Source organism: Eupeodes corollae, chromosome 3 (genome assembly GCF_945859685.1).
Source record: "Eupeodes corollae chromosome 3, idEupCoro1.1, whole genome shotgun sequence".
NCBI lineage: Eukaryota > Metazoa > Arthropoda > Insecta > Diptera > Syrphidae > Eupeodes > Eupeodes corollae.
Window position 1 is genome coordinate 56520568 of NC_079149.1, and position 26248 is coordinate 56546815.

A 26248-nucleotide genomic window follows, 5' to 3' on the forward strand; every position below is an offset into this window, starting at 1 on the left:
TTGTTTTAATATTACTATTGTGTAAAAAAAAAAATGTATTATCACCAAAAAATAATTTTAATAAAAAGTCAATTAACTAACTAACTAACTAATCGAATGTTCAAAACAATATTTCTCATAAGATAAAATTAAATCTAAGCCAAAATCTCAAAGTTTTGAAAATATATTTAAGTCGAAAATCAAATTTAACTAGTTTTGGTAATTATTTATTAGGTTTTTATTTTTTTGTAAAAAAACTGTCAATTCGATTTTTCTCAAAAATTTTAGCAGGTATTATTATTATATACATATTATATTATTATTTTTCGCTACACAAAACTGTTTTGGAGATTGAATCATTTTTATTCGTATAATTTTCAAGGTGACAATTTTTTTGATTTATAAAAAAAAACGTTAATTGGATTTTCTTTTTAAAAAAATACACTTGCTTGGTAGCACGTTAGAATATATTATATAAAAAAATTTATTCAAGCCTCTAGCGTTTTTGGTTCGTGAGATATTTAGGGTTAGCCAAAATGTTCATCTTTTTTAAACTGCTATGGTAAAAAAACTACCCACGCAATTTTCTTAAGAGCTCTTTTTGCATCTTTCTGCATTATTATCTGTACAATACAATTCATTTGAAATCAATATATATAGTTCTTGGGCAAGAGTGCGATAACTCTGACGACAAGATATTAAAACGGGTTTTTAAGTAGAGTTAAAAACCAGTGTTTTTTATTATGGGAGAGAGGGTCTATCTTCCACCGTTTACTTAAAAAATTAGCTATTAGCCAGTTTTTAAATCAAGTCAAAACTATGCGTAGTTTTTTAAAAAATTAATTTTAAACGCAAAATTTAAGTAAAAAATAGTTTAAAGTTAAATTTTCCATAACTTTAAGATTATCTACTATTTTCTTTATTTTAAATTTATTTTTCTTATTTGATTTTGATCAAAAAATGAAAACTAGATGGTTTTATATCTTTTTTTGAGAAAATTGAAAAAAACCACAACTTCTATTCAATAAGTTTTATAGTTATTTTTTAACTTTTTTTTTCATTTTAAGTATTTTTAACTTACCATAGGAAGTTATTGTAATGGGTTCGATTTGTCAAATTGAAAATTTTGACATTTCTCGACGTTTCAAGGTCCTTAGAGTCAAAATAAAAGATTTTTAGAAAGATGTCTGTGCGTACGTGTGTACGCACGTTCGCGACGGTTTTTTCGTCGTGCATAGCTCAGGAACCAGAAGAGATATCGACTTCAAATAAAGTTTGCTATACAGATAATAAGGCAGAAAGATGCAGAAAGGCCTCTCAAGAAAATTGCGTGGGTGGTTTTTTTTACCATAGCAGTTTGAAAAAAAGGTGAACATTTTGGTTAACCCTAAATATCTTACGAACCAAAAACGCTAGAGACTTGAATTAAATTTTATATAATATATTGCAACGTGATAAAAAAAAATTTTACTACTAAAATATGACTTCATCTCCAAAACAATTTTGTGCAACGAAGAATAATGTTTTTGAAATCTGATAATATTTTGAGAAAAATCTAATTGACAGTTTTTTTTTATAAAAAATAAAAATCTAAAAAAACATTACTCAAAGTTGGTAAAAATTGACTATCGATTCAAATATCTTTTCACAAACTTGAAATTTAGGCTACAAACTTATTTTATCTTATAAAAAATATTGTTTTCAACATTCTGAAAAATGTTGAGAAAAATCGAACTGACAGTTTTCTTTCTTCTTTTCAAAATAAAAACCCAAAAAAAAAAGATTAATAAAAATAGGTAAAAATTGATTTGATTGATTGGGCTCAAATATCTTTTCAAAATTTTGAGATATTGGCTTCAATTTACTTTTATCTTTCAAAAAATATTGTTGTCAACATTTAGTAAAATTTTGAAAAAAATGGAATTGACAGTTTTTTTTTTTTAAATTAACAAAAGTTGGTAAAAAATGATTTTCGACTCAAATATCTTTTCAAAAATTTGAGATAATAGCTTCTTACTAATTTTTTCTTATAATAAATATTGTTGTCAGCAGTCGGTCAAATCTTTAAAAAAATATTGGAACCGCATATATTCTCCCATCATCATACACTGGTAGCCCGCGTCATAATATGCAGGAATATATTCAAGATGCCATGACTTACGTACGTGCATACGGCCGATCTGATCTATTTATCACATTTACGTGTAATCCAAACTGGGATGAAATCAAAAGTTTACTGTTACCAGGTCAAACATCGATGCACCGTCATGATGTCACTGCACGTGTCTTTAAACAAAAATTAAAATCTTTGATGAATTACTCATTACTCGGTATTTGGTGAAACGCGTTGTTGGCTTTACTCTGTTGATTGGCAAAAACGAGGTTTACCTCATGCGCATATTTTAATTTGGTTGGTGGATAAAATACGCGCAGAAGAAATTGACAAAATTATTTCAGCGGAAATTCCAGATCCGAATGTTGATCCATAATTGTTTAACATTGTTACTACAAATATGATCCATGGTCCATGTGGCACTCTAAACATGATGTCGCCATGTATGGATAATGGAAAATGTACAAAACGTTTTCCAAAACCATGTGAAACTGATACTATCACCAATATGGACGGTTATCCATCTTATCGACGTAGAGACGTAGACAATGGTGGTCAATCATATGAATTGCGTCTGTCAAATGGTGTGTGAGTAGATATTGATAATCGCTGTGTAGTTCCATATTCGCCATTGCTGTGCAAAACCTAAAAAGCACACATAAACGTTGAACTATACAGTTCAATGAAGTCTATCAAATACATTTGTAAGTATGTTCACAAGGGTAGTGATAAAGCTATATTTGCTGTTCAAAATGTTAACGACAATGACGAAATAACACGTTATCAAATGGGTCGATACATAAGTAGCAACGAAGCTATTTGGCGCATTTTTACGTTCCCTATACATGAAAGGGATCCTGCTGTTATACATTTGGCTGTGCATCTTGAAAACGGACAGCGTGTTTACTTTACAGAAGAAACTGCACTACAACAGGCTTTGACGGCTCCAAAAACAACTCTTACTCAATTTTTTAACCTTTGTAGTCGACAAGATGCTGATGGTCAATTCGCAAGGACGTTGATGTACACTGATGTTCCTAAATTTTTTACATGGAATAAACAATCAAAGAATTGGGAACCGCGGAAACGAGGCATTCCAGTACCAGGATTCGCTGATATATTTATGACAAAAACTTTAGGTCGATTATATACAGATCATCCTAAGCAACGCGAATGTTTTTTTTTGCGTTTATTACTGGTTAACGTCCCTGGACCGACGTCCTTCCAATATTTGCGAAAAGTCAATGGTACTTCATACGACTCTTTCTTCGATGCGTGTCGTGAGTTATATTTATTGGAGGATGATAACCATTGGGATCTCACACTTGCAGATGCAGCACTGAGCTCATCTCCACAACAAATTCGTCAATTATTTCAATAATATTGACAACGTGTTTTCCGTCTGATGCATCTGCTCTGTGGAACAAATATAAAAACTCAATGAGTGAGGATATTTTGCATCGGACTAGAATTACTAATCAAAATCTTAATATTTAATTCTCCGCCGAAATATACAACGAGTCATTAATAATGATTGAGGATATTTGTATTCTTATTTCAAACATGCCGCTCATCCATTTTGGAATGCCAGCGTCGAAACGCCCAGCAGTAGACATCATCAACAGCGATGTTCAACGTGAACACCAGTTCGATAAGAATTCTTTCGCTACTTTTGTTGCGGAAAATGAACAATTGCTTACTGCTGAACAACGAAATGTATATGATCAAATTAACGTTTCAATTGCAGCACAACAAGGTGGATTCTTTTTTTTAGACGCTCCAGGTGGCACTGATAAAACATTTCTTATCGCACTGATACTTGCGCGGATTCGATCTCAAAATCATATTGCATTGGCCATTGCTTCATCGCATTGCAGCAACGTTACTTGATGGTGGACGGACTGCGCATTCAGCACTTAAATTACCTTTGAACGTTCATACAAATCCCGAGGCAATGTGTAACATAAAGAAGCATTCAGGCATGGCTAAAGTTTTGAGAAAATGTAAAATTATTATCTGGGATGAATGTACAATGGCCCACAAGCATTCGCTTGAAGCTCTCGACAGGTTCCTGAAAGATATCAAAAATAATGCTCGGCTTTTCGGTGGTGCTCTACTGCTGCTGTCTAATGATTTCAGACAAACATTACCAGTCATTCCACGCGCGACATATGCAGACGAAATAAACGCATGTTTGAAAGAATCTTATCTATGGCCAAGTGTCACTAAATTATGCCTTACTATTAATATGCGCCTTCGACTTCAAAATGATCCATTAGCGTCAGGATTCTCTGAACAATTGTTAGACATTGGCAAACGGTAAAATTCAATTGTATGAAGATACACAATATATTTGACTTCCAGAGAATTTTTGCAACATGGTGGCTACCAAAGATGAGTTAATAACAAGTATCTTTCCAGCTTTAAGACATAATTATACTAATCATGAATGGCTGCGAGAGCGAGCTATTTTAGCCGCAAAAAATTTAGATGTTGACGCCATCAATTTTTAATTTTTTTAAAATACAACAGTCATTGCCTGGTGATGAAATTACATTTAAATCGATTGACACTGTTGTTGATCCTGACGAAGTTGTCAACTATCCTGTAAAGTTTCTAAATTCACTAGATTTACCTGGAATGCCACCACATAATTTGCGACTGAAAATTGGCTCACCTATAATTTTGTTTCGAAATTCAAATGCCCCAAAATTGTGTAATGGCACGCGATTAGTTGTAAAAAAAATCATGGGCAACATTCTTGAAGCCACTATTTTGAGTGGAAAATTTCAAGGTGAAGTTGTACTTTTACCACGGATCCCAATGATTCCTTCAGATTCGCCTATACCATTCAAATGTTTACATTTTCCAATCCGCTTGGCATATGCTATGACTATAAATAAGTCATAAGGCCAAACAATGACAATTTGTGGCTTAGATTTAGAAAACCCATGCTTTTCTCACGGCCAATTATATGTTGCGTGTTCCAGAGTTGGAAAACCATCGAATTTATTTATTGTTACTCCTCAGGGTTTAACCAAAAATATTGTACATCCAATGGCATTACGATAAATTAAGTTTTTGTAAATAAAAAAATATATTTTTTAAATAAAATAGTTTTAGTGTAAGCTTTTTTACCTTTAATTAAAACAAGTTGAAGATTTCATTACACATGCTCACACGCTATCGATTAGTTTAATTGTATTAAATTTATTTGAATAATAATTTTCATCAAAATGGTCCAGAATGTTTTAGCTTATTAAAAAAAGTTTAAAATTTTCAAATTAAAGACGTGTAGACAGGACAACGTCTATCGGGTCCGCTAGTTTTTATATAAAAATCCAACAGTCCGTTTTTTCATAAAAAATAAAATCTACAAAAAATAGTTCGCAAATTTGGTAAAAATTGATACTAGTACATATCGACAAACTTTTAAGCAAGACAAATCTACAGACGCGATGGGAAGTTATTCAGTGTTTGTCGCATCCCAGGCTCTTTTTTTTAAATTGCCCCTCCCGCCTAAATGGGGGGATATAGACCCCCTCTCCCATAGTAAAAAAATACTTGTTTTTAAATCTTCTTAATAAATCCGTTTAAATAAAACCCTGAAACAAAAACAGTTGTAGCTTTGTTCTTATAGTGACAGAGTTATTCCCCTAAATTTTCGACAACATACCGAACGCCTCTTTTGCTTTGCCGATGCGGCAGATGAGGTCTTGTTCGATTCCATCTTCGATGGAGACGATACCGTCAAGGTATTGAAAGCTCTCCACTTTTTCCACCTGTGGCCCTCGCAAATATTTATTTGAGAGGATGGTCGGGTTCCGAAGCTGATCATTTCGAGGAAGATGGAAATACGAAAAGGATATCATTTAAATCAATCCAGCCGTTTTTGAGTTATAAATTATGTAACTAGCTTGTCTTGCTTTTGCTCATTTATCATGGAATAAGAATTTTTATTACACAAATTATTCAAAAAACCATTTTCTTACAATAAAAACAACAATTAAAAATAATTTATTAGGCACATGTGTGTATATTTATTTATATTTAAGCTATATCCATCTTTTAATCACGGAAATAAGATATATTATGTAGGTAGATATAATTGACATTATTTTAAACTATTTCACAATATTTTGGTTTTGTACAGTATTTTATTTTATTTTATTTAAGTGAAATATACTTCTTTTTTAATTGTTTTTTATTAATAATAAAACATAATTATTTGTAAATTTAAATATGCAATTATTTCATTAAAAGTACGGTTACATAAGAGATTTCCATTTCAAAATTTTACCAAATACTCACCAAATAAGTGGAACTGAGGTGAATATTTAAATATTTGTTGTTAATTTTATGTGCTATCTACAATATTTATGATCATAAAATATTTTGTAAAATAATGAAATTATTTAAATTAGTTTTATAATTGCAATTGTTTCATCAAATATAATAACTCCGTTACAATATTTTTGTCGTTTGTACTCTCTTGCATAGGTATGTATATACAGATATACAGTTGAAAGTTGTGTGTGGTTGGGACATGTTGTTAACGGTTTTACAATTGGTGGTGTTGTCGGTGATATTGATGTGGTCCTTTCGAAATTCAGTGGTACGTGATGATGTCACCGAAGGTGTGCTTCGGCCACATGCACTCACAGCCGGAGGGAACGATACGAGTCTCAGATTCCCAACAATCGGAGTCCTTAGCACGCCTCGTCAGATATACAGTTCGATTCAATTGGATGCAAGTGAATCCTGCCTCGCTGCAGACCTGCAATATAGATACGAATGAAAACGAAACCGCAAACGCAATAATAATTTCAAATTAGTTTGGTCGGGCAGAACAACGGAAGAATAAAGGATCCCACAATACGACACATGAATACATGTACTGTATGAAGAATATATATGTATATTGATGTTGATACTTGCTTCACTATGTTGCAGCCACACAGTTTGATACTTATGGACATTGCATCGCATAGACTCGACTCAACTCGAATCGACGACATCGACATTCGACAATGGAACATTGCAGAGGTATACTCGTACACTACAAAATGTGTAGCAGCAACCGCAGGAAGTGTTTGAATTTATTTGCTCACCTTATTGGTTTCGGAAAGGTAGTCCCGGTTCGGTGCGTAGCTGTGGTAGCAGGTTACTTCCTCATAGTGATCCGGACGGTATATGTATTGAATGGTCTCCAGTGGGATGACTAGACGCTTCGAGGGACACAACGACTGGAAGGTGGTCTGTTTTTCGTCGAATTTTTTGTGTTGTTGTTGTTGTTGTTTGGTCATCAGGAGCAGGAGCAGAAGCAAAAGGAAAAGGAAAATATTCGTAACATTGTTAGAGTGTGTGTTACCACAAAATGGTTGGTCGTGTTAAATGTGTACTATATGTTATACATGTGTCTATACACGAACACGTGTATGAACGGAAAAGGAAATTGTTTCAAAATGTTTGTGTGTGTTTGTGGGTTAATTGTGGTTTGGGTTACCTTCGGTTTGTGCAGACGTGGTTGGCTGCGGCTAGATCGACTACTGAGATCCCGTCGGACATTCTGAATTCCATAGGGAAGATTAGATTCAAATTCGTCGTAGAATTCCATTTCATTGAAATTTGGTTGGTTATTGGTGGTCTGATGAGGTTTTTGGATACTGAAATTGATAATATTCTCATTAAAGTGACAATCATTAAACATTTGATTAGTTTAACTAAAATTTATGCCTAATTAATATTGTATGAGGTTTTGATAAATTTTAAGAAATTGAGAAGTTTGATATGACATATGTACGTAATATAAATTACCAGACTCATTGGCTTTAAGGTTTCAGGAAATTTGGAAGTGGTGAGTTCTCAAATAAAGGGTTTTTCAATAAGGATGGGTCGATTTTGAGAGATAGTGGCGGCCATATTGTTTCTTTTACTTTCTGCTAAAATATCTTCCTTTAATCAATCACTAACGACGCATCATCATAGGAAGTTACAGCGTCAAGGAACAATAGATAAAACTTTTATATAAAAATTGTTGTTCTTTAGTAATAACGATGCGCGCATTGGGCCTTTTTAATGGGGTACATGGTCGCCCTTCCAAGTCCACAATTCAACGGGTTGGGTTTACTTAGGCGATGCAAAAAATATTTCACACCTTCAGATCTGGCTATTATCTACAAGACTTACATACGTCCAAAGCTTGAGTACAACTCCCATCTCTGGGCTGGTGCTCTTGGAACTTACTTAAGCCTCTTGGATAGTATTGAACGTAGAAAATTTAAATTGATAGATGATAAAATCATCATAAGTTCATTTACTTCGCTTGAACATCGTCGTAAGGTCTCTTGTCTGACCCTTTTTTTACCGTTATTTTAACGGCTTATGCTCTAGTGAAAGAGTCAGTTGCATTCCTCCCCTTAAACAGTTCAACCGTTAATACTCGCGCTTCTAGGAATCCTAATCAGTATACCCTCAAGCCCAATTTCTGCCGTACTGTCAAATACAGAGATTCGTTATTTAGTCGTACTACGCGAATGTGGAATGCCTTACCACACTCTGTTTTTTCTAGTCATTGCAATATTCAGGAATTCAAAACTAATTTGCACCGACATCTCCTTTTTAACCCTCTCTCCTCTTCCTAGTGCTCACACTGTGCCTCTGCATAATAAGGGTAGTAATATCCCCTTGAGTGTGTGTTTATTATAAAAAAAATTAAGCTCTCCGGCTTATAGAACAATCAGCCAATATCCGTACGCCAAAAAACGCAAGATCATCCACAACGCCCACCGATGTTCTTGATAGTCAAATGCAGTCTTTTCTTCCGCGTAGCTCAAAAGAACTTGGTCTATCGCAGACCAAATTATGGTGAATTGTGCATGACGACTTAGTTCTTTACCTAATCAAAACCAAACTCACTCAGGACCTGAAAGCAAACATCCTTAAGCAGAGTTGTGTGTTGGCTTATTGGATTGGAAGTTGTTCCCAAATTTTAGTCGCAAAATCATCTTAAGCGATTATGCCAATTTTGGATTAATGGGAAATAGGTATGTGAATACGCAAAATTTCTGGATTTGGGAGAACATCAGTCCAAGCAAACAGCAATCCAATCACTAGGTGCCAATGCATCCGAAAAAAAGTAACAATTTGATTTGGATTTTGGGCTTGAGGCCTCACCGGTCGCTTATTCTTAAAAATGATGTTGGCCAAGCCATCACAGTCTACGGCGATCCCTATAGATCGATGATCACCAACTTCCCTTGGCCTGAATTGAATGATATGGACATCAAAGACCCATGGTTTAAACAGCATGGACTTGCAATACAGCTCAAGACACAATCGATATTCTGTGCTAGATGTTTCATATCATGGTTATCTTGCGCCGAGGCCACGTGAATTGGATCGTTTGATTTGAACTCTTTATATTTTTTCTTGTGGGACTTTCTTAAGTTGCAGCCCTATGCAAATAAGCCGAAAATTTCCGCGGCCTTCAAATAAAACATAATCGATGTCATCTACCAAGCTCAGTCTGGTTTTTGCTCTAAAGTAATTGCAAACTGGACTTTTCTAATCCAGAGAAGCAATGGAGATCATTAATATGGCTTTCAAATAAAACCTTATTGATGTCTCATCTACAACTTGTTTCATTCAATTTTAAAATCGACTAGTTTGTATAAAATACTCGTAAACACATTAAAAATAAAATTAAGTGACGCAACAGTCCGTTGAGTACTAGTTACTAGGGCCTAGTTACTTAAAACTCTTCCTGTGTTGTCGGGAATAGAGGGGACTTACAGTTTCAAGCTGAATCCGAACGCCTAATTTGAAAAGACACTTTTCATGACAAGAATTATTCTTGGAGAAATTGTCAATTCTTCGCAAGAAGCAGTACCCGTGAAAAAAATTTAGATGGCATGGAAGGCATCGAACCCAAGACATCTGTCTTGACAGTCCAACGCACTAACCATCATACCACGGGTAATACACGTTAACACATTGCTTATAATAAATTTGGTCTCATAACGTAACAAAATATTATTTTAACATATTTTCTAAGCATTAAGTAAATTAAGCCAAATTCTTTCAGAGAATTTTTAAAATATTCAAATTTCTACGAGAAGCCTAATTGCAACTTTAAAGCATTTTAATTCTTGTGAAATAACGAACAGCCATAACTAAATCTTCATAGTCCTTATGATGGAATGGTTAACAGACAATAACTAACGAGAAATAAAAACTTAAATCCTTCCTTTCTTGTGGAATGTTCGGTATTAGTAAAGAAGATGAAATGGAAGTAGGGGCATTAGAGATAAACTAGTGATGCTGCTATGAGAAAGCCGCATTACATTGGCATTTCTCAGGAGCATCATAATTATACTTTCTGATTAAAAGTTATGTTTCTCTTGTTGAACAAAACAATTTGTATATTCTGTTACCTAAAGGAAATCCAAAAAAACTGTAGTTGCAACAAAGGTTTCATAAATCTGTTGCTGTATTGTTTGTATTAAAAACATTAATTTCAAAGAATTGCAAGTTTTCAACAAACTTTAGCAACCGAGAACTTATAATTTGCTGGTATTTTGTATTGGTCTTCAAATAAAATTTTAACATTCCATTATGAAGACTCTTTTTCTACCACACCAAAAGTATTGGTTTCATTCTCATTTGATGAAATGTATCAATTTTGCTGATAACATTATAAATTCTACTCATGTTTGAAGAAACTCTTTGACTCTATGACATAATTCAAAGGGGATTTATTATAACCAGAAAATGGTTTTTTTGAGCGGGGCACATTAAATATCCAGCTTGTATGAAACATACATGTTGAGGTAACGGTCGAAAAATGCACTAAAGTACACCTGATTTGTAAGAGTCTTCTAAGTTATCATAAGTTGAGAAACCAATTATCATGAGAATAATGAGGGCAGTTCCTATAATTATCCATGGAGATTTTGAATGGAATAAAAGATCCAAACCGTTGCTAGGAAAACTTTTGAAATTTCCATTTCTGGAAAATGGAACGAAACACTCTTCAAATATTTGTGAGTAAATATTTATCATTCACTGTTCGAATCTTGTAGTATTGAAAATAAAGTGTTTCCCATGCGTGTTATTTCTTGAACGGTTGAACGGATATGTCAATAAAGAAAACTGCCGAATTTGGATTGATCTTAACCCTTAAGTTTGTGTTAAGACACATCAGATAAGGATGGTAAATTAACATTTGTGGAAAGTCCAGGTAGCTTAGTAATAGATTACAGTTTAGCTCTAGGAGCAATGTTGGAGTGTATACTTGACTTCATAGTAGACGCGATACCATTTTCGGATCATTTACCCATCAATACGATGATGCAAGTCGTTACCAATGGTGATTCCGGTACAAGAAATCTACAGTTGCTACCAAAATTGAAATGGAATTCTAACAAGGCAGCTGTATATCAGAGAAACCTAAAATTTTCGCTAAGTCGGGGAATCAATTGTGGTGTGAGTGCTATTGCAAATTGCATAATACGGGCTTATCCGGCAAGCACCAATAACAACAACAAGTTCATCCCTGTAGAACAATGGTTTCATGATGACTGTAGACTTGTGAGACAGAGGTCATTTGAGTCATTTCGATTTTATGAAGGACATTATATCAACAGCAAGTACTTGGAAGCGAATATGGGGTTCAAAATCATACGCAGGACAAAAAGAAGTAGTTTTTTAATGAAGTGACTAGACGATTAGCACAATGCAAGAATTCATCGGATTTTTGGAAAAGGGTGAAAAGACTGAATGGAAATGAGTATAAGATACATCGAGACTGCTGCTTGAAAAATACAGACGGCTCCTGGACAAATTCAAGTAATGAATCGCTGAACTTACTATTGGACACTCACTTTCCTGGTAGTTCTCTTACCGAAACTTGCAACAGTTTTACACGTTCAAGTTCAAATACAACATATCCACAAGGTCTGATCACAAAGGATAAGCTACAATGGCTTCTTAACAGCTTCAAACCATTTAAAGCTGCAGGACCAGATGGAATAATACCAGCCGAATTAAAAAAAGCTTCTGATATAATTGCACCAATCCTTGAGGCAATTTTTACCAGCTGTCTTAAGCTAGTGCATGTTCCCTCGGCATGGAGAGAAGTTAAAGTTGTTTTTATACCTAAAGCAGGTAAATGCTCCCAAGTCAATCCTAAAGATTTACGACCTATAATTCTATCATCATTCCTTCTTAAGACCCTGGAAAGATTGATTGATATCCATTTAAGGGCACGTATCGATACAAGACTTCTGTCTTCGTCTCAACATGCCTTCTGTAAGGGTAAATCGGTGGAAACAGCGTTACACACTTTAGTACGCACCATCGAATATTCCCTCCATCATAAAGAGTTCACTATGGTTGCTTTCCTTGACATCGAAAGTTCCTTTAACAACGTGGACACATCTGCACTGACATCTCTAAATGTAGAGAGTTCGCTTCGGGAGTTAATTCATTTAATGCTGACTAGCAGAATAACTAACTCAAAACTGGGTAACTCTTCTAGCAGACGATTCGTTAGTAGAGGGACACCGCAAGGTGGTGTTCTATCCCCTCTCCTCTGGAACCTAGTGGTGAATGCAATCCTAACTAGTCTGGATGCGGAGGGTTTCAGCGTGATAGCTTATGCGGACGACGTTGCTATAGCAGTTTCAGGAAAGCATCTTAATATCTTAAAAGAACTCTAACAAAATGCCTTAGACAGACTAATACTTTGGGCTGATCGGTATGGACTGGGTGTTAACCCACTCAAAACCGATCTGGTCTTATTTTCGAGGAGATACAAAATTCCATTAGTCAATCCTCCTTACATTAAAGAAATCCAATTAAAATTCTCAGGCGAGGCTAAATACCTGGGTCTTGTCTTAGACAAAAAACTAAATTGGAAACGCAACCTACAGGAAAGAGTCAATAAAGCTACTGTAGCTTTTTCTTGCAAAAAAGCTATTGGTAATAAATGGGGTTTACAACCCAGAATCACGCATTGGCTATACACATCGGTAATCAGACCGATTTTAACGTACGGTGTGGCAGTATGGTGGACTGCTTTAGATAAAGGTATAAACAGGGATAAGTTAAATAAAGTCCAACGTTCAGCCTGCCTACGACCCCGTCTGCAGCACTGGACACCTTGCTCTTCCTTACACCTCTTGACATATTTAGTAAACAAATAGCTGCAAGCTCTGCTATTCGCCTCAATGCTTCGTCGCAGTGGACTACTCGTAGCAACAAAATTGGCCACTCCGTAATTCCCCCAACTACAATTCGACAGGAATTTCCAGATTTCTATACCTACCAGATCTTTTTGGGAGGATAGGACATTCTTGGAGGATGAGTCAATCCACTTTTACACAGATGGCTCAAAAACCAAAGAAGGGGTTGGAGGTGGTGTGTACTCTGAACGACTGAAATTAAGTCTCTCATTCCGCCTTCCCAATCATTGTAGCGTGTTCCAGGCGGAACTTTTGGCGATTAAGGAAGTCTTGTCTGGGCTCAAAGAAAACGTGATATCAACATCTGATATACGTATTTTCTCCGACAGACAGGCCGCTATCAAATCTCTGGACTCTGTCTCTACAAACTCTATAACAGTCCATAACTGTCGATCATCTCTAATAGAGATGGCGCAACAGTTTAGTATTCACCTTTGCTGGGCGCCGGGCCATAGAGACATTCCAGATAACTGTAAGGCAGATGAACTCGCCAGGAACGGTACAGTACAGCCCATCCTACCACGTTTGGCAAGTACTGGCATACCAATCGCTACTTGTAAACTGTTGCTAATGCAAGACGCTGCAAGGAGGGCAGGCACCAGGTGGAACAACATCTCCACGTGTCAAGCCACAAAAAACATCTGGCCAACACTGGATTTAAAACGTTCAAGGTGCTTGCTCTCTCTAAGCAGATCGCATATAAGCTCGATAATAGGTGTCATAACCGGACACTGTCTAATAGGAAAGCATGCCACGAGACTAGGCATATTCTCAAATGACTTTTGCAGAAGCTGTATGGACGAGGAAGACGAAGGAACGGTTCTTCATCTTCTCTGCACATGCCCTGCTCTGGCTCGAAAACGCAAGAATTACCTAGGAGAATTCTTCTTGAACGATCTAAACGATCTAAATCATATCGGTATAATCAGCCTCTCAAGTTTCGTAAGGGACTCTAACTGGTTCCATTGAGCTTAGGAGTATCCTAAGCAGAGCCATGCACTTAAAATAGTACACTTGATGCGATTATAACTACTGTAGAAGTCTTAAATACTTTAAAAAATTTACAGGATTGCCAAGCGGCTGGTTCCGATGGAATTCCAGTTGAATTTTAAAGTACGGCACAATTGAGCTGATAGTCGACCAAATTTTTGTCCTTAGGAGCATTACCGAGAATTTTCTACCAAGCAAAAAGAAACTTTACTGTTTCCTCGTGGATTTTAAAGCAGTGTTCGATTCGGTGGACAGAAATGCGCTCTTATACAAACTTTATGAACAAGGGATGTTCAGGAAATTCGGTAAAGTCCTCAGAAATATATACGATGATACTAAAGCCGCGGTTTGGAATTTAGAGGAAATCTATGAATGGTTTCAGACTGAAACAGGCGAACGGCAGGGGTGTGCGTTGAGTCCTATTTTATTTGCGCACTTTGTTAATGACCTTACTAACAATATTGGTGGAGGAGTGTTACAGTTGCATAGGTAAATTTTTAATAACCGCATATGTTACCGACTCGTGACTATTTTCTTCGAGGATATGTGAAGTAGATAGTTTACACCGATAAGCTAGAAACGATTGACAATATGGAAGACAATATTCGCCGATTCGAAAATTGTGCCTTCAGATTAGACAAAGGTCCAAAACAACTGTGTCGGTCATATGCTAGAAATCACATTTAAATTGGGATGTGTACATTATGTGTCAATTTACTTAATTTTATTTTTAAACTTTTAAACTATTTCTTTAAAAAATACTTTTTGAAACCGCAAGTGTTCGAGTTGGTCGTGAAAAAGAATATATTGTAACTCTACCCGCGGCTGTGATTTGGTTGATATAATTTTCCATTATTTAGGGAATAACTTATTGAAACCTGTTATTAACCATGAATTAATCAACTATTTTATACTGTTCCTAAAAAACACTCAATACTCACTCATTTATGTCTTCATTTTTCTGTAATCTCTCCCCTTCTATTGTTTGTAGATTTTTATAGTTATTTTCGCTGTTGCCATTTTTGTTGATGTAAACTCTTTCTCGGGAATTCTGATTACTGCTTTGCAATTTGTTACGAAAACGATGCAATTTTTCAAAATTAAAAGGCTGTAGCTGTTGTAATTGTTGTTGTTGATTATTCATTTGCAGTGACACTTCTCTTGGTTCATTGTTGAAATCGTTGTCATCAAAAGCATTCACCATACAAATTGCAACACTAATACCCACGATCTGTTAAATAATCAAAAAAAAATATTTTTATTGTAAAAGTATGAAAGTACATAAATAACATAAGTTCGCGCATTTAGTAAGCGGTACTTTATCTACATTTTTTGAGCAAACGAAATGTATACTTGTATATATAAAAGTAAATGTTGTTTATTTAAATAAGAAAAGAATGCTCAAAACTACTTCCATTCCATTTCTATAAAGTAAAGAGTAGCAACATTGTCACCATAGTTATTTTATTTCTGTCAGTCATATTCTTTCTGAACTGTTTATTCTTTTGGTTTTTGCTTAGAAGTTATAAGCCATCTACTACACTGAAAAAAAAAACGATGGAAACTAAGAAATTCCAACTTAACTGATGGACGTAATTTAAGATGTAATGGATTGCCTTGAATGACCTTTTTTACACATAAGTATGACTTTTGCAAGTTTAGGTTCACTGGTTATCTGAAGGTTTATCTCACCGAAGAGTGAAAGAAATCTTTGCGTCGTTTTGAAGAAACTAAGGTAATTGGCCTTGATTTTTTACAGGCATTTGACAGAGTTTTGCATTAAGCTCTCTTATGGAAAATGCGTGTATTTAGAATTGACTAACCTATTAGTTGTCGGGATAGAAACCTTTCGAACCATTTAATTAAACTAGTAAACTCTTAAAGATTCAAATCTGATACAAACAAAATAAACGCTGGTGTTCCCCAGGGCGGTGTTTTATCTCCGAAACTCTTAATTATTTTTATAAATGATCTCTTGTCTGAAACTTCTTACCCACTTAATTGTTTTGCTGTTGTCAATACCTTCACCTTTCGATATTTGTTTTTAGTTTCTCATCCTTTTCTTTCGGATGGGAACTATCAACGGCAGGCTATGATAAGCTCATTAAATTCTGATCTGCTTAAACACAGCCATTATTTACGCTATTTTCAAGGGAGGTGAAAGGAGTCTTGCAGAAAACTATAGAGTCATATCTATTCTCAACTCTTTAAGGAAAATCTTAAACTCTATTCTTTACGACAGGTTTACAAGATGAATAGAGACAAACAACCGCTTAAGTATCTACCAAACTGGGTTTTGATCCGGTTTCTCAACGGTAGACCAAATTTTTGCGCTTAAAAGCATAACAAGACAACATTTGGAGAAAAAGAAAAAGCTTTACAGCTGCTTTTGATACGGTCAATCGACAAGCATTGATTTACAAACAATCTCCTCTTGGCTTTTCGAAAGTTCTAACTTTCTAAGTTCAACGAAAGCCTCAGTATGGGATGGCAACAACTTATCCGAAAGTTTTGAGACAGCGACGGGAGTTCCCCAAGGATGTATTTTAAGTCCCATTTTGTTTGTACTTTATATTGATGCGGTTTGTGAAATCCTACCGGGAGGTGTAATATTTGGCGAATCTTTGATTAAAGTTTTGCTGTATGCAGACGATCTGGTACTTTTGGCGGATAACCCATTTTCTTTACAACTGTAAATTAACAGACTTAAAGAATATTGCGAAAATTGGGGCTTACGGATCAATACTAGAAAAACCAAGGTTATGATATTTGAATCTAGGCATCATCAACAACGAGCGTATTGAAATTGTGAGTGAGTATTCCTGGGTGTATTGCTGACCTATAACCTAAACTGCAGCAATCATGCGAAAGAGAAAACCAGGGAGGCCAAACTGGCCCTAAACCTGATGTGGCCCAATTTTTTTAGCAACCAACTTATCGACCTCTCATCAAAGTACAGAGTCTTTATTGCAACAATAAATATTTGCTTATGTTACGGTGTCCAAGCTGTTCGATACGCTCAAATAGTGGAATTTGAGACTTTACAAAGATACTTTTTTACAAAGACTTTTTAAACTGCCTAAAGCTACACCTTACATGTCGAATCGGGAATAGCACCAATATTTATTAAGAATCTGAAACGGCACTCCGACTGTTTAGCTAAGGTTATGAAAAGAGAAAGTGGGCTTCATCTCGATAAAACTGCTACGTACAAATGCTTCTCCTTTCAGAGAATGGAACGCGCTTGCTGCAGGAGTTGATATAGTACTGTCCTTAAGGGAAAATAATGCTAGAGGAATGGCAAAATATGTTCGCGGTTTTGATAACTAAAATTTATGAAAAACTTTATTTAGAACACCTGCAAAGTGCATCCTCATCGGCAAGCAGAAACATATACAATTAACCGTCAATTGTCATCAACTTGAAATTATTTTCGTAAAGATATGACTTCGGAAGCTATCGGCACCATTTTTAAAGCTAGGGTAGAGAACCCTAATCTCAACTTTATCCCCCATAGATCGGACCTCTCACAAATTAGCACTCTTTGCAATAGAAGTGATAAAGCTGCTCAAGTGGTCACATTGTTAGCTAAAATTGATGGTATCTGCTGTTTCTATAGTTAACCTACATTACCAAAATACTGGTTAAATTTTATCGAAGACCCGGTTTTGGAAGAAAAAGGTGCAGATCCGAGCGAGATGACCTCATTGTCACCACATTGTTGTGAAATCGGGATCACACTGGCATTCGAGTTTCAAAAGAGCTGAGAAAAGCAAGTAGTGTCTGGACAGCTAAAAAAAAACTTCAGGCAGCTAACCTTGAGCAAAAAAGAATAGCTACTAGCACAAACAAACCGATTAACTAGAGAAAACGTTAGTTGGACTGCAGAACAATGGAAATCCGTTTTCTTCTTAAGCAGAGTGTAACGGCATGGTAGCGGACAAGTCTAAAGAAGACCTGGAAAAAGATTTGCGAAGTGTTGCATAAAAGAAAACGTAGCTTTTGAAATAGGTTCCTGGATAGATTGGGTTTTTATTGAAACGGGGTAATTAACAGCGAACCGATACACAGAAGACATTTTAGGGAATCAAGTCGTTTCCTACGCCAGTTTCATCTTCGAAAACTTTGTCCTAAGGCTGGACAATGCCCGTCCATTTCTACTTACTTACTTAAGGTGGCACTACAGTCCTGTGTGAACTAGGGCCTCACCCAACAAACTTCTCCATCCAGCTTGGTCCATAGTTAGATGTATCCAGTTTCGCGCTCAAAATTGGGTGAGGTCACCTTCCACTTGTGCGTGCCACCTGTTCCGCGGTCTTCCTCTACTGCGCTGTCCTGTGGGTGTGGATTCGAAGACTTTCCGGGTCGGAGCATTGGTTTCCATGCACTCTACGTGACCCAGCCATCTTAGTCGTTGGACTTTTACCCTTTTGGCTAATTTGACGTCGCTGTACAGCCCGTACAGCTCGTCGATCCATCATCCCCTCCACTCCCCTTCGATGCATACGGGACCGTAGATCACACGAAGAACTTTCATCTCGAACCGACCCAAGGTGTTTTCATCCGCTTTTGTCATAGTCTTTAATTCAGCGCCGTATAGCAGGACGGGGATGATAAGGGTCTTATATAGCGACACTTTGGTCCCTCGAGAGAGGTCATTACTCAAAGAAACAGCGGTTAGCAAGAGTTATTCTGCGTTTGATCTCAGCGCTGGTGTTATTTTCTGCGTTTCCAGCAAAGCCTAGGTAGACGAAGTCCTTGACTACCTCTGTCGATGTTGACGTTTTGACCGAGACGTCGGTGTTGTAGGTAATTTCTTGACGATAGCATGTGCTTTGTTTTGCCCTCATTAACCGTTAAACCCATTTTTGCCGCCTCTGCCTCAATACTCACAAAAGCCCCATTGACATCACGCTGAGTTCTTCCAATTATGTCAATGTCTAGTGTTGACGTGTGAGCTCTGCACTATTCTTTCAAGCACGATGTTAAAAAAATCGCATGACAACGCATCACCTTGTTTCCAAAATTTATGAAACAGCGTGAATTCTCCATGGTCATCCTGCACAAACGGACGAGTTTGGTAGGGATGCCAAAACTAGACATGGCTCTATACAGCTCATCATTGTAGATGCTGTCATATGCGGCCTTGAAATCGATATCCTTCCAGGATCTGCCGTAATGGGAATATTTGATCGACTGTGGACTTTCCTGGTCTAAGACCACACTGATAAGGACCTATCAGGTTGTTGACGATGGGCCTTAGACGTTCATTACGGCAGAGAAGATTTTATAGGCCATGTTAAGAAGACTGATTCCTTTATAGTTTTTGCAGTTTAGAGGGTCTCGTTTTTACAGGAGACCCCTCCATTTTGTAAGGCTGTATTAACATGATGTTAAAATTCCAACAATGGATTGGCCATCGCGTAGCCAGCACTTGAGTCGAATTTTTCGTACAGGAGTGTAGTTTTTCCAAAGATATTAACACCCCAAATTGATTGGACGTTTTGGAAGTATTAATTCTCGACAGAATTCAACTTTGTATTTTCTGAACTAACAGTCCCGCCTTTAAAATGAATAGTCTTTAGTTTTCAACTCATTCTACCAAATTCATTTTCCAGAATTTGAAAGAGTTTATCATGAGAAAGCGGACAGATCCCATACCTTTTAAATCTCCACATCTTAAAATGTTTTTACCATATCAGGAAATCTTTTAAAACATTGGTAATCAATCAGTTAGTCAGTTTTGTAAGCTTTTTGAAGATTTTGGTATGCTGTATCTCAGGAACCCTTTGTTGCATTGAGCTGAAATAGGGTGAATTACAAGTCCTTTACAGCAAATGCTGTGAATTCAAAATGTTTAACTTTACTGGTCCTGAAGAGGAATAGTACTGTGTTCGTTGTTTTAAAAAAACTTGCATTGCATCAAAATTTATTTGGTTTTTAAATCGCAATTTTTTCAGAGTGCACAATATTTCATTGGAATTTTGTTACACTCTTACAGTTGAAGTAAAATAAAAAGACTGTACAAAAATTAAATGACATACTACAAAAAAAAGGTTGCACACGTCTTTGTCATTGTTGGTGTCCGAGAACGAGTATGAAATGTTTCAACCATCAGCTTACATCCCAGAAACGTGAGTTGAACATTTTGATGACTTTCATATAAATAGAATCCTTACGACCATACAAAAAAAATAAACAAACAGGACCAAATATAATAGCAACATTGAAATAAACGAAACTCTTGCAAAAAAGGACATAAAATTTCCTTTTTTGTTTTAGGTGGTTTTTATTTTTATATAAATTTAAAGGATTAAAGGAGTTACCTGCAGTTTCTCAACGATATATGAATTAAACACGGTACCTACACACCTTTAAAAATTTAACTTCTCTGATAAATTATACAGAATAAAAATCATTTTCCACACAAACACAAATTCCAAAACCATATAAATAAGAATTTATATTTGCAAGTATTTTTAAAGGAATGTCAGACATACATACGAGTACATGTACTCGTATGAAAAAGATCAAAAAGGTTTAAATGAAGCTGTTGCCTTAGTAGAAGATTAAGAGCATTTTATAAGCATATCCTAATTTATCTTAAATAAAGATTAAAAGTTTTTGAAATTTTCTTTTTGAAAGAGGATTCATTTAATTTTTGCTTTTCATATTTCAAATTATTTTTAAAGTGCAAAAGGTTTAAAAACAAGCTTCTCGAAATAGCTTTTTTTAAATAAAAAAGTAAAATAATTATAGAGGAAAAGTGAACGTTTTATTTAGAAACGTAATTTCACTTCTATACTTGGGATCAAAAAACAGTATGCAATCATGTTTAAAACAGCAACAACGAACATGATCATTGGTTGTAAGCGTTCACTTATATCCTGCAAAATGTGAAACTATCAATGTCGGCTTGTAAAAGGATACGATCTTGGTTGGACTTTATTACCTTAATAATGTTCATGTCATCAGCAAAAATAAGAACTTCACTTGACCGAAGACATGACGATACGTCGTTAATAGACAGGATGAATAGAAAAGGCCCAAGATGGCTTCCCTGTGGAACACCAGATTGAGCCACAAAAGGTTCAGAATGACAATTTCTAAATTTTATCTCACAGAATCTGTTTTCAAGGTATGATTTGACCCAAGCTAAGAAAAATGGTGGAAAACCAAGACCTTTAAGTTTAAATAAAATAATTAAGTGGATAAGTTGGTCAAAAGCTTTAGAAAAGTCACTGTAGTGTCACCTTCACAACTTTGTTCTAAATCGTTTGAACATATGTTTGAGAATGTGACTAGATTTGTAACTGTTGATCTTTTTCTCACAAAACCATTTTGCTGTTCGCAAATGAGATTTTTACTAAAAATGCTGCACTTCCACAAAACAACTTGTTCAAACAATTTAGGAATACAAGAGCCTGTAGTTTGTTATATCCACCCTGTTACCTTTCTTGAAAATTGGTGTTAGAAATGACTTTTTCCATATACTGGCAAATTTGCCTGTTTTTATAGAAAGTTGCAAAAAGAACATAAAGGGTTCAACTAAATACTTATTACACTTTTTTACTACCATCGGAACCGGGTGAGCAGTCATCATTCAACGCGGATAAAAGATCAAGGACCGTACTCTGTAACACAGGGATATGACTACAGCTAGTTTGCGAAAAGGAGTGAAGATTATGATAATATATTTCATCAACTTCTTCAGGGCTATTAACAAATGACTCACGGACATTTTTTGTAAAAGCGTTACAGATATCAACAGTTTTATCTAGTAAAAGGTTCTTGTAGGTGAAGTTAACTGGAAAGCCATCTGATTTTCATTAAGTTTGCAAGTTTCCAAAATTTGTATGGATCCTCTTTCAAAGAATTGCCCATATCAGTAACATACGTAGCATATCTATACAAAATTAGAAAGAGTCTTAAATCCGTTAAAGAGTCAAACATAAAATAAGAAGTTGATTGAAGGCGGAGTTTTGAGATAAGTTTTCCATGCCTTATTTCTTTTGTTACGCAGTGAACGCAATTCTTTCGTGTACCAAAGTTGGCTAAAGTTTGTATTTCTTGATTTCTTAAAAAGCACATTTTTTTCCAAACACTATAATTAAGGACCTTATAACAATTTAAAACTGCTTCGTCAATATTAGAAAATGCAAATGTATCAGAAATTCCAGAAATGACGCCAATAACCAAGAATTTCCTGATCTAGAGCCTAGAACAAGAGTACTAATAGCGCCAAAAGAAAAGGCTACATCTAGAATTCGATTTTTTGAGTTTTTAATACAGCTTTTAAGTCGGATGAAATCCAGTCAATTTGTGGTAAATTAAAATCACCTAGAAGTAAAATATTAATGTCCGAGTAGGACAAACTGATAAGAAATTCTAATGCCAAGGAAAGTTCGCTATAAACAGACTCTAAACTTTTTGGAGGAATAGAAATGTTTAAAACTAAAATAGTCTTAGTCTGTTCGAAGGAAAAAGATACAGAAGACGAGAAGTGTGTATTTTGTACCGCCATGAGAACACCTCCACCTAGATCCTTTGCATTACCAACATGACGATCATTTCTGTAAACTTCGAACTATTGCAGTTGGCTGAAATGTTCCGTGTAGGAAAAGCTTGAATCAAGCCAAGTTTCTGTCAAATCGAATACTTCATGTGGAAATGATTGGGAGTTGAGAAAAATTTCAGCAGTCTTACTTCGAAGTCCCCTTACATTTACGTTTTGGTAGAAGAGGGGAAGTCTGTTGAGTTTTTTGGCTTGGTTTTCAAAGAAACACCTCGTTTTTGACTTTATGTAAATTCTTTGACCAAAGTCTCTGCGGGCCATATATTTGGTCTGGTCTCAATTTCGTTGCCATTTTTGTTCCTCCTTGATTTTAAAGTCTATATGAGAGGCCTACCGAACTCCATTTCACATTTTTTGTATCTATTCTGGTACGCGGTCTTCTTCTACTGCGCTGTCGTGTAGGTGCGGATTCAAAGACTTTTCGAGCAGGAGCATTGATTTCGATGTGCTCTACGATACCCAGCCATCTTAGTCGTTGGACTTTTACCCTTCTGGTTAAGTCTAAGTCGCTGTATAGCCTGTACAGCTCGTCGTTCCGTCTTCTCCTCCACTCCCCTTCGATGCATACGGGACCGTAAATCACCCAAAAAAATGTTCTCTCGAAACGACCCAAGGTGCTTTCATCCGCTTTTTTCATAGTCAATGCTTCTGCACCGTTTAGCAGGATGGGGATGAAGAGGGTCTTATAGCGACACTTTGGTCCTTCAAAAGGGGGCATTGCCACTCAATTGCTTTCTTAGCTCAAGGAAACAGCGGTAAGCAAGAGTTATTCTTCGTTTGATCTCAGCGCTGGTGTCGTTTTCTGCGATCATAGCGCAGCCTAAGTAGACGAAGTCCTTGGCTACCTCAAAGTTTCGTCCGCCGATGGTGACGTTTTGACCAAGACGTCGGTGTTGTAGGTCCTTTCTTGACGGCAACATGTACTTTGCTTTGCCCTCATTAACCGTTAAACCCATTTTTGCCGCCTCTGCCTCAATACTCACAAAAGCCCCATCTTCTCCCAGTATCTCCCTGTTCTGCCTTGGGTCTGGACACCCGAGATGCTACTTTGGCTACAACGAGGTAGTGGTCCGAGCCGATGTTTGGTCCACGAAAAGTTTGGACATTCATGGTTCTGGAAGTGTGTCTAGCGTCTATCTCAATATGTTGACTGTAGATTGATCTGGAGAACTCCAAGTTTCTTTGTGGATGTTGAGGTGTAGAAAACGCGTACTGTCTACCATGAAGTTTCGCCCCGCAGCAAAGTCAATGGGCCTGGATCTGTTGTCGAAAGTGTTGTCATGCAGGCTATTTTTCCCGTTTATTCCATCAAAGATGTCTCCCCTTTCTAACTTGTCATTCAAATCGCCCAGGAAAGTTTTAATTTCGTAGCTAGGACACTGCTCATATGTTTTGTTTAAGAGCTCAAAGAATACGTGTTCGTATATCAGGCTAATGTTGCCGAATTTAGCCTTGATGCGGATGGTCATGAGACCCACCTATAGCTCAACATTAGTTGCCTAAGCCACATTTCGGTTTTGGTTTGGGTTTTGTTTAAGTATCTTACATGCCCCCCTTATTGCTAGCAGTTCAGCCTGAAAAACGCTAGCAAAGTCAGGAAGCCTAAAGGATTTATCTACATTTAGAGACTCAGAAAAAATCCCAGAACCAACTCCGCACTCCATCTTTGAGACGTCAGTAAAGAGGGTTGTGTCTAAACCTATCAACACGATTTCATCTTCAAAATCTTCTCTGGATGGGAAAATAACCTTAAACCCCTTACTAAGGCTCAAAGTAGGAGTGCAGTAGTCAGTGTCTACCGAGATAATATCTGAGGGAATCAATTTTGTTGTGTTGCTGTGACCATAAGGTTTTGACAACCAGCTATTTGATTCCTTCAGCCTAATAGCGCTGCAGGAAACTATGTATTTAATAAAAAGGTCAATTGGTAGAAGATCCAAAATAATGTTTAAGACGTCCTTTGGGCAAGTACGCATGGTCCCTGTGGTGCCCACGCAAGCTGTTCTCTGAACCTTCTTTACCTAATCAATATTAGAGGCTTTGCTAAGAGAAGGCCACCACACAATCGAACCATATGTTAAGATTGGGCGTACTACGGCTGTTTACGTCCATAAAATCTTCTTCGACTGAAGTCCCCACTTTTTGCCGAAAGGCAACACAGGCCTTCTTAACCCGTATCTTCAATATTTAGTTTCCAGTTTAGTTTAGGGTCGAGTATAACTCGTGGTAAAGAGCAACAATTCAGTTTTACTTCGGTTAACTCCTAGTTTACAACCAGTGGCCCAGTTGCTAACTTTCTTCAAAGCTGACTCCGTGATTTCACTAATCACAGATGTGTACTTTCTTAACACCATTAGCACCAAATCATCCTCATAAGCTACCGCCTTCACTCCACATCTTTAATTTAACGAGAATTGTATCCATGACCAGAAGCCATAGAAGAGGCGAAAAGACACCACCCTGGGGTGTTCCCCTACTCACGTGTTTTGTTGCGATTGTATTTCCTAGAGAGTCTCGAATCTTCCTACCACTGAGCATGGAAATAATCCATTCTCGAATGAAGTCTTCTACACCGAACTTAACGAGCGATTCTTCTATGGATTCTGTAAGGGCGTTGTTAAAAGCACCTTCTATGACTAGGAAGGTGGCAAGAGTAAATTCTTTATTCTTCTTCTTCTTTATAATAGATTGTTTGTTCTACAGTACGCACTACCTCATGGAGGGCAGTCTCCGTAGATTTGCCCTTAAGATAAGCATGCTTAGAGCTTTCGAGAGGTCGTCCAACTAGGATTTCTCCAATATGGTAATCAAGAACGAGCTCCAAGATTTTAAGCACAAAGATGTTAAGCTTATTGGTCTGAAATCCTTCGCGGATTCGTGACCTCGCCTACCCACTTTCGGGATAAAAACTACTTTGACCTGTCTCCACGACATGGGCACATGTTTTAGAAGGAGACATCCTTTAAAAATTTGTTCCAGCCATGGAGCTGACACACCATGCAACTTTTGAAGCATAACTGGCATTCATGCCTGGGGATTTATATGGAGAAAAAGTATTGATGGCCCACAAAATATTTTCTCTGGTTATAACGGAATTGACTTGCTCCATATGAGCTACGTTTAGCTCTGTGGTTTCAAGCGATTCGGGGTTATCACTCTCGCAACCCGGAAAGTGCGTCTTCATCAGTAGCTCAAGAGATTCGGCTGGAGAGGCTGTACAGGTTCCATCAGGCTTTTTTAGAAATGAAGGATTACAATGTTCCTTCGATAAAACTTTGCTGAGCCTTGCGGAGTCCTTTATGTCTTCGATTGATTGACAGTATTCTCTCCAGCCTTGTTTTTTGG

General features: G+C 36.5%; 2 protein-coding genes across 2 annotated transcripts in view; one reads left to right on the forward strand and one right to left on the reverse strand.

Annotated features, from left to right (window-relative positions):
• The first annotated feature begins 2492 nt into the window (after positions 1 to 2492).
• Positions 2493 to 3473, forward strand: LOC129950474 (uncharacterized). Its single transcript, XM_056062412.1, has 2 exons — positions 2493 to 2676; positions 2746 to 3473. Exons 1-2 carry the CDS (start codon positions 2493 to 2495, stop codon positions 3471 to 3473), a joined length of 912 nt encoding a protein of 303 aa, XP_055918387.1.
• A 2712-nt stretch (positions 3474 to 6185) lies between these two features.
• LOC129949514 (uncharacterized) overlaps positions 6186 to 26248 on the reverse strand; it is a 348729-nt gene continuing 328666 nt past the window's right edge. The window contains exons 2-5 of the mRNA XM_056061029.1: positions 15270 to 15559; positions 7599 to 7758; positions 7204 to 7350; positions 6186 to 6869 (exon numbers count right to left, since the gene is read on the reverse strand). Of these exons, the coding sequence (XP_055917004.1) occupies positions 6702 to 6869; positions 7204 to 7350; positions 7599 to 7758; positions 15270 to 15559 (765 nt within the window). The 3' untranslated portion in view covers positions 6186 to 6701. The remainder of the gene's footprint in view (positions 6870 to 7203; positions 7351 to 7598; positions 7759 to 15269; positions 15560 to 26248) is intronic.

Excerpts from the sequence above, each read along its gene's own strand:
- LOC129950474 (XM_056062412.1), top strand. The coding sequence starts at position 2,493 with ATGATCCATGGTCCATGTGGCACTCTAAACATGATGTCGCCATGTATG. Across the intron at positions 2,677-2,745 it reads TGAATTGCGTCTGTCAAATG|CACACATAAACGTTGAACTA; the intron begins GTGTGTGAGTAG and ends AAACCTAAAAAG.